Here is a 12930-nt window from a genome sequence, read left to right on the forward strand (position 1 = left end):
ACGGAGGGGGTGGGGGTCTAGGTAGAATGTGGTAAAGCTATTCTGCTGTTTTTTTTTTTTTTCCTACCACTCCATCCTCTGCCTACGCAGTATTACACGTCCGATTCCTGTCAAATGCAAATGTCACTACCTCATACGTCAGCCTACGGCACACTTTGACTGCATGCTCGACAAAAACGGAAAGGGAGTAGTTTGTGTGTGTATGTTGAAGAGTTGGTTCCTGGTGTACTTGCAATATGAGAAAAAAGTGTGAATACATTATGATGGTGAGAACGTATGAGTAAATTACACCATTTTTATGTGACACTGATGTCATTAAGTACTGTACTGTTTTGAAACACGTGCTCACACTTGCCTTTGGCTCGATAGAGTTGTTAGAGCTAAATAGCCAGACAGAGGGACTGACAGACAGACAGACAGATAGACAAAGATGGATGGATGGATGGATGGATGGATGGATGGATGGATGGATGGATGGATGGATGGATGGATGGATGGATGGATGGATGGATGGATGGATGGATGGATGGATGGATGGATGGTGTAGAAACAAAATTGTAATTACCACAAGGGGATGCTATTCCTGCCTTATTGCACTGTGGCTGTGCAACAACCCTTTATGCGAAGCGAGTTTATTGCCACGAGAGGGAAGCAAAGGATTCTTTACAAATGGTGTGCTGTCGAGTCTATGGCTGAGCCATCACTATTTGGGCAAAAGGGGGGCAAACAGTACGGTCGATTTTCCACACCAAGTGTGGATTATATGAAAAAAAATTATATGATCGCAAACTAAACTGTATGAGCCAATTTTATTTTATTTTTTTAACATTCTTTGGTTGGCTGATTTCTCAACTCAGCAGTGATCCTAGCGACAAGGTAGATAATTCATAAGAAATATGAAAAAAAATTGCATTGCATTGCATTGCATTGCATTGCATTGCATTGCATTGTATTGTATTGTATTGTATTGTATTGTGTTGCGTTGCATTCTATTCTATTCTATTCTATTGCATTTGTGATTTAATTAATGAAAATACGTAAAGAAGCTTTATTTGTTGTAACTTGATTATCGAAATATTTTATTTTGTTTTTCCATCCGGGATGGAGAAGTTTTGTATGCGCATGCGCAATATAAGGGCAGCGGAATCGTGGCTCCGTTAGCATCCCAAGCTAGCGGTTTGTTTTGCGCACCGCACTATGAAAGGAGGCGTCTCTCGGCGTAAAGATAAAGACTTCTTCAAATAACTCCGCCTAATCCTTGAGCTAACCATTATCCCTCAATGGTACGTGATAAAAGGAGATAGCAGTAATAACAACGCAATGTCGCCTTAATTAGCCACCGTGCACGATACAGATTGGGTGAATACTGCGTTGCGCGTGGAAATATTATTTTGACTCCTTATCACGTTTGTGTTTTAATACGTAGAGTAGCCTCGACAAATACTAGTTTTTGGGATGAGGATACGGACTCGGAGACAATGTGCGATGGAGGGTGATGGGAAGAAGATGGACCAAGCGCCTCCGTTTAGAAACCCTTTTGTACATGTCTTGAGATTCACCCCCATGGAAAAAGCAAAGGTAACTCTCGCATATATCCATTTGTATACGTGAACTGCTATGACAGTTTGTGGTAAAAAAAGAAAAATGCGGCGAGGCTGTCTCTACTTTTATTTTTGGCTTATTTTGCCCTTTTGCATGCATAACAGTCAGCTGTGCAAGTACTACTAGCCAGCCGGCTAACATTAGCTACTTAAATGTTGCTATCAGTATTCTTTGCTACTTTTAAATAATGTAAATAAACGAGCCAGTTGAATGACACTGTCTTAGGATTGTACTGAACAGCACAAGTGTCTAAAACAAACACACAAAACCAGTTTTATGACTTCTACCATGAAAGAACGTCACGACTAAATAATCCCTCCATGATGGGCCTAAGCTTGTTGCTCCTAAAGAAATGCTTTGGATATTTGGAAAAAAAACATAGTTAGTTTTAGTAACATTTAGAGTTTAAATCAGAGTTTCTATGGCTGATGTCCAATGCACCTGTATGTACAGTGGCAGGCAAATCAAACCCACATGGATAGAAGCTGTTTGTCTTGCCTGCACCAACTGCTCTCACCTTGGACCTTACTAAAGCAAGACTATCTCACCTTCAGAGTTACAGGATTCAGAGTCTGGTACTTCCCCACCTGTTCGTTGAGTGTTACGACACCCACCTTGACACCCTGATGACAAAAGGGCTGAACCCAAAGGACTGCCAAGATTGTAGGGGATAAACCCTGCAAAACGAAAGGAAGAGGAGCTGAATGTTTTATTCATCCCTTTTTTTTCTCTCTTTTATAGGTGGCAGTTATGACAGTCACGCTGTTTCCCATCCGTCTTCTCATAGCTGCATTTATGATGCTGCTGGCTTGGCCTTTTGCGTTTGTGGCCTCAGCGGGACGCTCTGAGACTACTGTTGAACCTCAGTGCCTCTGGAGACGGTAGGTGCCCTGCTGCGTGTGAATGTTTGAAGTGCTGTTCACTAGGGGTTGGAATCTTTCGACACCTCACGATTCTATAAAGAATACGATTCAGTGGGTTATGATTATTTGATTCTAAAAAGATTATCGTACCAATGGTTTTCTCTTGTTTCTTTTTAATATATATGTGGATATGCCCCCTCCCTGATCCCCCTTAGCCAACATGGCTCTATGTCATGCATGCAAAGGAGTAACCTCCCGTGACGTCAGCTAAATTTAAGCCATATTTCAGAATTGTTGTAAATGATGTAGAAACACTGCTGAGTGTCCTACTGGATGCACCTTAAGAGGAAACAACTTTGCAGAAATTGGCAGTTACTGTTTTGTTGGTAAGTGGTGACCATGATCCCTAATTTAACATTAATTTCTTTTTTTGTTGTACTTGTTCATGATATACTGATGATGATGATGATGTACTTGTTTAATACATATGTTTCTACATTTGTCTATCTATAGTCAATGCAGGCTTTTAACCTAAATCCTCTTGGTTTCAGACTGGTCGACATCATTTTGAGGATCATCATGCGGGTCATGTGGTTTGCAGGTGGCTTTCATTGGATAACTGTTAAAGGGCAGAGGGCATTGCCTGCCGAAGCGCCCATTCTCACTCTGGCACCCCACTCTTCTTATTTTGATGCCATCCCAGTCACGATGACAATGGCTTCTATTGTCATGAAAGCTGAAAGCAAGGATATACCCTTGTGGGGAAGTGAGTAACTATTACAGATTTTTATTATTTGAAACCTATAGATTATCTGACCAGTCAACCACAAAAATGGATTGACACAACATTGTGCTTCAGAACTATAATTAATAATTTCAAAAGCCTTATTGCAACACCCCAAACCACTATTTGGCCACTTTGGCGTTCACTGTGCAGACATTTGTTGATGACGGATGCACTTAGTCCCATTAGCCTTTTCTCAAGAACGCAGTGTACAGTCTCATGACCTAAGCCAGTTTGGTCTTGTGCCGCTTTTCCAATACAACTTCCTGAACAGTCAACACCACATGACATATTATATAAGGATGACAGAGCCATTCATTTGCCCCAAAATGAGCAGGTTCACAAAATCGTTATGCTATGTTCATATGTTCAGTAATATGTAATATGTTCAGTTCACATTCATCCAAAATATGAATGAGTTCAGGTACAACACTGCCTGTTAAATATGGCCTGGAGCTCCACTCTACACACACGGGGGCGTAGCAGTTGAGTTGCGCATGCACGTCTCAGAAAGGAAACACCAAATCGTTTTTCCTCAATTATATGAATTTTGAGATCATCTGGACCCAAAATCGTGATCATGATTAAAATTTGATTAATTGAGCAGCGCTAAATCTTATTATTGTCTGTTATGTTATTTGTTTACTTATTATTTATTCATCACTCTTATTTATTCATTGTTTGTGCCTTCTTGTTTTTATTTTTTTTGTGTTGTTTACTTGTATGTATATTGTCACCGTGGGATAGTGGGAACGTAATTTCGATTTCTTTGTGTGTCTTGGCATGAGAAGAAATTGACAATAAAGCAGACTTTGACTTTTGACTTTAAATGACTGCTGCTCGAGCCTTTGTAATTGTTTTTTCTCTCAGCTGTGTATCTGTCTTTGCCCCCAGCTTTGATAAAGTACATCAGGCCAGTGTTTGTATCACGATCAGACCAGGACTCAAGAAAGAAGACCGTGGAAGAGATCAAACGCAGAGCCCACTCTGGAGGGGAATGGCCACAGGTAAATGTGTCTCAAAAAGTTGGCACTTGACGTTCGTTTCGTTCCCATTTGCAATTCACATCATTCAGCTCGTTCAATTCACATTGGGGAGGATTTTCAACATCCGCAAAATTACCACATTTCAAAAATGTCACATTTTCAACTTTAAAATTTGCACAAAATATTACAAAATTAGTTTTTTCCCTTCAAATTTCAAAGTTTTTTGACCGATTCAACCAATTCCAACTTTAAAGTGTTCATCTTATGCCTACGTTTTCCAAAACGTCCCACTTATCAAAAATGACACATTTTCTACTTTGAAATTAGCGCAAAGTTTTGTTTTTCCCTCCCTTCCAATTTCTACCTTTTCTGATCATTTCAACCTGTTCCAGCTTTAAACTTATTTACATTGTGTCTACATTTTTCATGCAGATAATGATTTTTCCAGAGGGAACCTGCACAAATAGATCCTGCCTCATCACCTTTAAACCAGGTAAACTGGTCATAATTTTCTTTATCCTCGTTTCAGATGTATCTATGCACCTGAATGTGAGCATAGATCTTGTCAGAAATTGTATTCGCTTGGTTTGTAAAAACCATAAGCTTTTAGAGTGTTCATTTTGGTCTTGTAGGAGCCTTCATCCCAGCAGTACCAGTGCAACCGGTTGTGATGAGATACCCAAATAAATTGGTAAGAATCTTTAAATATCAGTTACAAATATGTCCCAGGGCTGAACGAGTGGAAAAAAAATATTCATTTTTCCCTTCTTCAATATTACGATTTGATAGAAAATAATTTTTCAAGGTCCCTCTTTTCATGTATTTCTTTAAATTACCATTTTAAGTTTACTTGGATTATCTTTGCATAAAATTTGCATTTGTTTGATGATCTTCAAGTGAGGGTTATCTTTGCATACAATTTGCATTTGTTTGATGATCTTCAAGTGAGGATACTACAGGTATGCTACAAAGTAAGAACTTGAGAAGAGAGCAAATAGAAATTATGTCAATGTTAAGAGTTAGTATAATGTAGTAAACATGTTATCCCAGAGACACCTGCTGGCCATTTTTGGGCAAAGCATCAAACAATGTATGTGTTGTCAGATATTTCTCAGTATTTGACTGTCTAGCCAATTGTAAAACTACTTTAAAATGATCTTGCATAGAAAATACAGTTTTATTTAATTGTCTATTTTGTCTTGCGAAGGATACAATCACATGGACATGGCAAGGGCCTGGAGCGTAAGTGATTTCCTTTCATACTATGTTTTACTACATTTCTTTGACAATTAAGCAATTTACAAAAAAATCAGGTCCCTAGCAACAAGCTTGTTTTCCCTGAAGCTACACCTAAACCAAGTCTTTTGTATAATTTTTATTCATTATGTTCATTTTCTTTTTCATCCAGGTTTAAAATCTTGTGGCTGACACTGTGCCAGCTCCACAATGTCTTTGAAATAGAGGTATGTCATGCTGTAGTGTATACAATCCTAGATCGTAGGGGATAAAAGTCTTCTTAGTTGAATGGCAAGTAAACCATAGTCTTGTTGTGCAGTTCCTTCCCATCTACACCCCCTCTGAGGAAGAGAAAAGGAACCCTGCTCTCTTTGCTATCAACGTGAGGCATGTCATGGCCAAGTAAGTTTTGAACAGCGTTGGGAGTTACTATGAAAATGTAGTCCAGGCCAATCACGGTACTATTTACCTGTTCAAAAAACAAGTAATATGATTAAAGTGCTATAATATTAAAGTAATGTAATTTGATTACGTCAAGCTACTTTTAAACTGCATTTATACATAGTGTCATGTGATTATATTTTCCTTGTTTGTAGAAGTGACATGTTGTGCCTTAATTTTTATTTTTTTTCTTATTCATAAGCACTGCAGTGTATTATTTCATACTTAATAGTCATGCTATTGTCTTCGCTGTGACAGAGCCCTTGCGGTCCCCATCACAGATTACTCCTTTGAGGACTGCCAGCTCGCCATGGCAGAAGGCCAGTTGAGACTGCCAGTTGAAACTTGTCTGTTGGAGTTTTCCAAACTTGTCAGGAGACTAGGGTGGGTCATTCAAACCTCACATGATAGGAAACTTAGCATAGACTCTGTTGTCGTCAATAATTTAGAAGCAATACTCAAAATAGTCGAAGTAAGGCTATAACATGAAGTTCTACAACTATCTGACTCATGAAATTCTGTGCTGAATGCATTTCTAATGTTTTTGAGCACATATTAATGATCATTAATTTCCTGTTGCAGGCTTAAGCCCCAAAACACCGAAAAGGTGCTGCAGGATTATGCGAACAGAGCCAGGAAGCTGGAAGGAAAGACGCTTTGCCTGGAAGACTTTGCTCAGTTCTTGGATGTGCACGTTTCAGATATGTTACAAGACATGTTTTCCCTTTTTGATGAGGTCAGTGTTTGCTGTCTTAAGTCGTAAAGTTAAAGAATGCATTTTCGTTGCAAAAATGTAAATGTGATGTCAAAGCAATGTGTTAGTCACTGTCTTAACCTTTCCTAATTTGTGCTACTCTTGCTTTTCTAGCATGAAGATAATAGCGTGGATATCCGAGAATATGTGATAGCCTTATCTGTTGTCTGCAGACCTTCCAAAAGTCTGGAAACACTGAAGTTGGCCTTCAAGGTAAATTAGTTCTGTTTTAAGATTCAAGCCAATCTTAACACCAACTTGAATAGTGTTCTTGGTTTTGTACTTTCATTTACTGAACACAGTTGGATTTAAATGTTAAAAAGCCAACAGGTTTTTGTTGTTTTGTCTTTGAGGGGGCAAAACACACAAATGTTTTAACTTTGCTTTGTCCTGTACGCTTGCAAAAAATCTGCAATTTAAACCGGTAAAGGTTTTAAAATTGGTCATAAAAAATAAACATAATGTGGTTGGGTGAAATAGCTTTAATCGTATTTATATTTACAGATATTATATCGATCTTAAAGCTTTGTAAGCTCTATAAATGTGGGCCTCATTAGGTTTTCCCAAATCCATTCATTATTTACAATAAAATGTATTTTTAATCAACTCAATTTAATAAGGCACCTAATGATCACCTCCCATTTAATCTCAGAGCCATAGAGCAAGTCCAGTCGGCGACCACAATAGTTTGTGATTAATCATCAATTCATAGCGTACTATGTAATGTACTGTTTATTCTGTCACTTTTAAGATGTTTGAGGCTGAGGAGGATGGCGCTATCACAGAGACAGAGTTGGCAGTTATTCTGAAGACCGCTTTGGGAGTTACTCACCTCAGTATCACTTGCTTGTTTGCTGCCATTGACAGTGAAGACACAGGAAAGATCACATTTGGTGAGAAATCTACAAAACACGATAGAACATTTGAACTTAATTTGCATTTAAAATTAAAGCATCCCACAATGATTGGAAAATGAGGAGTAAACCATTGTTGAGCTTTTGTTAATGTACTGGTTATTAATAATGCCTTTTCAGCACAAATGAGTATTTATTTTTTATTTTTAAGGCTTTCTGCTGTTTCTGTTTTGTCCCCCTCTTGTGGTATCTGCAGAGAGTTTCAGGAGCTTTGTGGAAGACCACATGGACTTTGCAGAGGAATACCTGTACCCTGAAAATCCTGGCCTCCTGAGTGGTACCTGCCAGCATCAACAAACAAAGACAAGCCTTTCTTTTCACAATGCGCATGACACTGCCAACAGCAAAATAACTAACGGTGTCTGCCCTGATTTCAGCCCCAATGATCATGACAGCACAATTCATGAACTCTTCAAGAAACACAATTGAAAGAGTTAAGGTTATGGTTGAGGAACATGAAACATCTCTCCTGGTGAGAGGTTGTTATGTTATGCATGCTTGGTGTAGGTGGTTGCATTTTTTTTAATGGAAAGGGACTATATTTCACTAATTACAAATGTTTACCAGGCTTAACCTATTGTTAGCATTGTGTCAGACGGTTTTCTTAAGTAGCATCCTACATGATGGCAGTTTTACTTATATGTTGATTACCTTTTTTGAGGGGGTTGTCAGGAGCCCAACTTCGGCTGTTTCGATTACATTACTTGAAGGGCACTTACTAAAGGCCGGGGTCTTTTTCTTTTTTTTTTTCTCTCAGCTGCATTTTTGAAAAGGCTGTGCATGTTTATAGCAAGGGGAAATCAAGCCTTGACAATGAAAGGAACACATTTGGGAAAGTAATGAGTTTCAAATGTATATTTGTTTCCCTTTTTTATGGTTATCTGCTTTTTGGCTCGAGAGTGGGCGTTTTCAACAGTATTGAGGCGTATTTACATAAAGTTCCACCCGAGTTAACCGGTGACAATTATCGCGCTTGAAGCCATTTTAGTGCTTCAAGCTAAATTTGAGGATAACTCTGGTCATCTGAGTTGGTTACATTTTTGCTATGAGCTTGTTAAATACATATATTTATACAATATTTTTGATTTAGCTCAGGGTTCAGTAACACAAATGACAAATATACTTTTATGATGTCATCATTATTTACTTTGAGTTTTGCGCATGTCTTGTTTGAATGACATCTGTATCGTTCTGCTTACTTTCATTCACTCGTCTTTATTGTTATCACACAATTTGGACCAAATATGTGTTTGGTGAATATGTCACCTGTTATGTCTGTACCTTACAGTCGGTGGTGTAATGGCTTTAAAGTGCAGAAATGGGGGTTTAGGTGTGACCGTTGAAAGCACATTTTGTTTTGGTGGCTTCGGCAAATTTTATAACGCGTCATTCCAAATTCCCTTTCTGCCTTACAATGCCGTACATGTTGATAATCCCTATTCAATTCAGAGCATACATAGCTTCAATCATTTTGAAAGAAAAGATAGGCTAAAGGTTCTTATTTTTGTAAAAATTCTTCATACGATGACGTGCAGCCCTAGGCTAGTATGAAGGCCATATGTGGAACTAGCCTGAAAATATGACTCGATGATTTTAATTTTGATCACTAGAATTTTTTTTTAACTTTATATTTTATTTATATATATATATATATATGTTGTATTATAACAGTTTCTGAAGACCATGCTTGCATGTTTTTCCGTTAATGGCTTTCAGTAAAGCAATATTCCACTTTTTTAAGTCTTTCAAAGAGCTCTGGTATGTACTTAGAATATTCCAAATGCTGGGCATTTTGTGAATCTTTGATATACACTTATCGTTTTATTTTATTTTTTCACTGCCATTACTTATGATCTGTGTGATCGCTGCAGATTTTATTGTTGATGAAAAATTAGCCACATTTTGTTTTCATATTATACTACAATTTAATGCTGTATTCAACCAATCAAGTCCATATATTTTGGTCCTCTTAATGCTAATTGACTGCTCCCATCTGAAATGCAGATTTTGTAGGGAAACCAATAGCCTTGAATATAATTTTGATGCTTGATAAGAGAATGTATTGACAATCTTGTCACAATCAGAATCAACTCCAAGCAAACTGAAATGTTTTTAAAAAAAAAAAAAGTAACATTTTTATTCTTTTCACTTTTCTTTGTTGAATTAGGCGTACATAAACAAGTGTACAAATGTGTCAGGCCTTGAGGTGATTGCGCCGCATGACAGGCCACAAGACACAAATCTTCCATAGTACGCATATTCAAATGAAATCTTAATACGGAATCAATGCTTTTAGTATTTTCCACACTAAGCTTGTTCCTTTAGCTTTTTGTTTTCATACATGCTTGCACTTTAGTTTTCTTATTTTTCTAAAGTTCACATATCAAGCATGTTCACCTTTTTTATTAGCAGTAGTTTCTCCCTTGTAGGCAAAAAAAAGGTTTATAAGCTGCACTACTCCCTGTATTTTAGACCAAGCTTGGGTAATTTGCCTAAAATACAACTTTTAGACTGACATTTCTGCTTACTCTTGGATTGTTGGACATTTACAGCATGGGAATGACAGAGTTTGCTAACTCTGAAACATCTAACAGATTTGAATGAGTAAGAATTGCGTGTGCCACACAGTGGAAATGTATTTGATGTTAACAGGAGTTTAATCACACAATTTCCGAGTAAATGTGAAGGAAATATTTTGTACGTCCAGAGAGGAGACATGACTGACTGTGAAATATCACTGAAACACAATGGCAAAGATTTCACCTTGAATCGAATGTTTTTAAAAGTACCCCTTGTGCTTTTATTTATTTCCTGCCTACGAAACATACTTTTAGATGGCAAAAGGTTTTATTGATTGAATACATGTTTATGTCATCAGTATGTACACATATAACATCCCGCTGGCCCTCTGAATAACTTGTATTTATGCTGCTTGCTAAACAGTTTGTCCGTCATTGAGCCAAAGACGAAAGATGTTGTGTACTCTTGACAGAGTGATTGTCTTTTTGATGGTTCTCTGCTTATGGACTAAACAACTGTTTCTTCTGTAGCTTTACGTCACCTCTTTTTCTATACTCACATTTTGTTTTAGAAATGCGTTTTGATGTAGAGTCATTCTTGCAAGCTATTTTGCATTTGTCTATTCAGGACTGCTATGATGTAACTTGTAAATGTGACTCTTGGATCTAAGAATAAAAAAAAATAAAAAAAAACTCAACAGGACTGTCTTTTATAATGTTTGTGTGCAATTGGCCTGTCATTTAAAGTTGAGTTCTAGACAGGGTACAGCATTTTAATTCACCCTCAGAAATTCAAACATCTATGGCTTGCTGATTCCTGTTGACCTCTCTCAAGATAATTAACCAAGACAACCCTTAGTGGTTTCTTCTTTATTGATTAGTTGAGTGAACAAATGCTGTTGAGAAGAGTTGATTTTTTGTTACATCAACCAACATATTTTAAATAATAACAACCAAGTGGGTGGTGTTCATTAAATATACGAGCACCCACTGGGTTTCTCAGCAGGTTGTCTGGAAGTTTGTGTTTTGGGGCAATGTTCTAATTGTCCAGAAATGGTGGCAATGGCCTCAATAGAAAATGGAATGTGTTTCAATTCCTTACAGTTGACATTCTGGATGTTTCATACACATCTCTGAATTGTATATTGAACATGTTACGGCAGGTAGGGTGACATAGGAAGAAGGATTTATGTCAGCAGCGGCATTATATTCTATCCAGTACACAGTACGTAACAATGTTTCGTATCTAAAGGTAAGGTTCTGGCAATATTTCTAAATTCAATGATAAACAAATGAGGATGATTGGATTATTTGTGCTAAAATAGGAAAACAGTTGACTCTATGTTCTGCCTCATTTTACCTGACATTCCTATTTCTCTTTTCCTGTCACCTCATGTCTTGCTCTGCCTCCTCTTCTGCCCTTCCTTTCTCTGGGTCACAGCTGTTGCATTTATGAAAACAACCCACTCGATTATAGTTGTCTGAACCATCGGTTGGGAAAAAAAACAAATACACCCACCACGCCTTTGACCCAATGATTTCTGATATGAGGCCTGAGGATTGATGGATGATTGTCCTTTGAGGATGTGTGGGTGCTTTTGTTGCTCTTTAGTGGCTGATTAATCATTTTGAATGGCTTGCAAGCAACAGGCTGTCATTCCAAACATAAAGATCATAAATCTGTCCGTGGGTAGCCGGCTGATTGTGTTATTTGGTGCTTCTGTTTTATGGATTAACCAGAAATGGGCGAGGTCGACGGTGGCGTACTGGTTAGCACGTCCGCCTCACAGTTAGGTGGGTGTGAGTTCGATTCCACCCTCCCTGTGTATAGTTTGCATCTTCTCCCTGTGCCCACATGGGTTTTCTCCGGGCACTCCGGTTTTCTCATCCCAAAAACATGCTTGGTAGGCCGATTGAACACGAGTGCAAGTGAGTGGGTGCGAGTACGGATGGTTGTTCGTTTCTGTGTGCCCTGTGATTGGCTGGCAATCTGTTCAGGGTGTTCTCCGCCTACTGCCCGATGACGGCTGGGATAGGCTCCAGCATGCCCGTGACCCCGTGGGGACAAAGCGGTGCAGAAAATGGATGGATGGATTGATGGATGGGTGAGGTCGAGGTGTCAGTACTTATTGTAGGACAAATGGACATTGCAAGTATAGATATTTGTAGTCAGCAACATAGATAGCTTTGTCATAGTTACTGATCTGCTACTGTATATTAATTTATTTAAATTCACTGTTTTCACTCTATGTGGTCATTCCATTGCTACATGCGCTTTGGTACAGCTGCAGTTGTAAAATACACTGTACAATTCAAGTTGTATGTATATTGTATTCTATTGTAAAAGTTTTAGTACATTTTGGGTTCATCCTCAAATTTCATCTCATTTTTTGACTATTGTTCTCTTCCCACTCACTTGCTCTAGGTTCATATGTTTGACTGTGATGCTGTTGAAGAAGGTAATGTGACTGAAATTTTCTCATTAAATGACAATTTATTTGGTCCTATAAGCATAATGTCAGAAAATACCCCCACACATTTAGGTGGACTGACACCTTGATTAAATACTCCGATCTATGAAGGGGTTAATGGTGCTACATCTACTTTCACGACATTGTAGCAACTATAGTTTTGTTAGTATCAACAAGCATATTCAATTTGATGTTGGCAAATTGATTCGAATGATGTATATGTAACTTGTGGGGCTGGAATCTGACCAACAGTTCTAGAATTGTTAATTCAACAGAAAGTACTTGTGAATATTTTCTCTTTTTACATCCTCCATTTCCAGAGAGACTGGATAATACTTATCAGAGGAAATTTACAGTGAC

At 38.0% G+C, this 12930-nt stretch overlaps 1 protein-coding gene across 2 annotated transcripts; it reads left to right on the top strand.

Moving 5' to 3' along the window:
* The first annotated feature begins 1134 nt into the window (after nt 1-1134).
* LOC119135920 (lysophosphatidylcholine acyltransferase 1) lies at nt 1135-9103 on the top strand. 2 transcript variants are annotated; one of them, XM_037273929.1, is made up of 15 exons: nt 1135-1283; nt 1427-1578; nt 2344-2483; nt 3017-3231; nt 4144-4256; nt 4668-4728; nt 4868-4926; nt 5443-5477; nt 5644-5698; nt 5791-5873; nt 6171-6296; nt 6495-6648; nt 6781-6879; nt 7418-7559; nt 7777-9103. In XM_037273929.1, exons 2-15 carry the CDS (start codon nt 1456-1458, stop codon nt 8007-8009), a joined length of 1638 nt encoding a protein of 545 aa, XP_037129824.1. In that variant the 5' UTR covers nt 1135-1283; nt 1427-1455; the 3' UTR covers nt 8010-9103. The 2 variants fall into 2 exon arrangements, with proteins under 2 accessions (XP_037129824.1, XP_037129823.1); XM_037273928.1 differs by having other exon boundaries at nt 1432-1578.
* The last annotated feature ends 3827 nt before the right edge of the window (nt 9104-12930 follow it).

This window comes from Syngnathus acus, chromosome 16 (genome assembly GCF_901709675.1).
Source record: "Syngnathus acus chromosome 16, fSynAcu1.2, whole genome shotgun sequence".
NCBI lineage: Eukaryota > Metazoa > Chordata > Actinopteri > Syngnathiformes > Syngnathidae > Syngnathus > Syngnathus acus.

Bases quoted from the DNA above. Each gene is read 5' to 3' on its own strand.
- LOC119135920 (XM_037273928.1), top strand. The intron at 5,874-6,170 runs GTAAGTTTTGAA...TCGCTGTGACAG, and splicing joins GTGAGGCATGTCATGGCCAA to AGCCCTTGCGGTCCCCATCA. The intron at 6,649-6,780 runs GTCAGTGTTTGC...TTGCTTTTCTAG, and splicing joins TGTTTTCCCTTTTTGATGAG to CATGAAGATAATAGCGTGGA.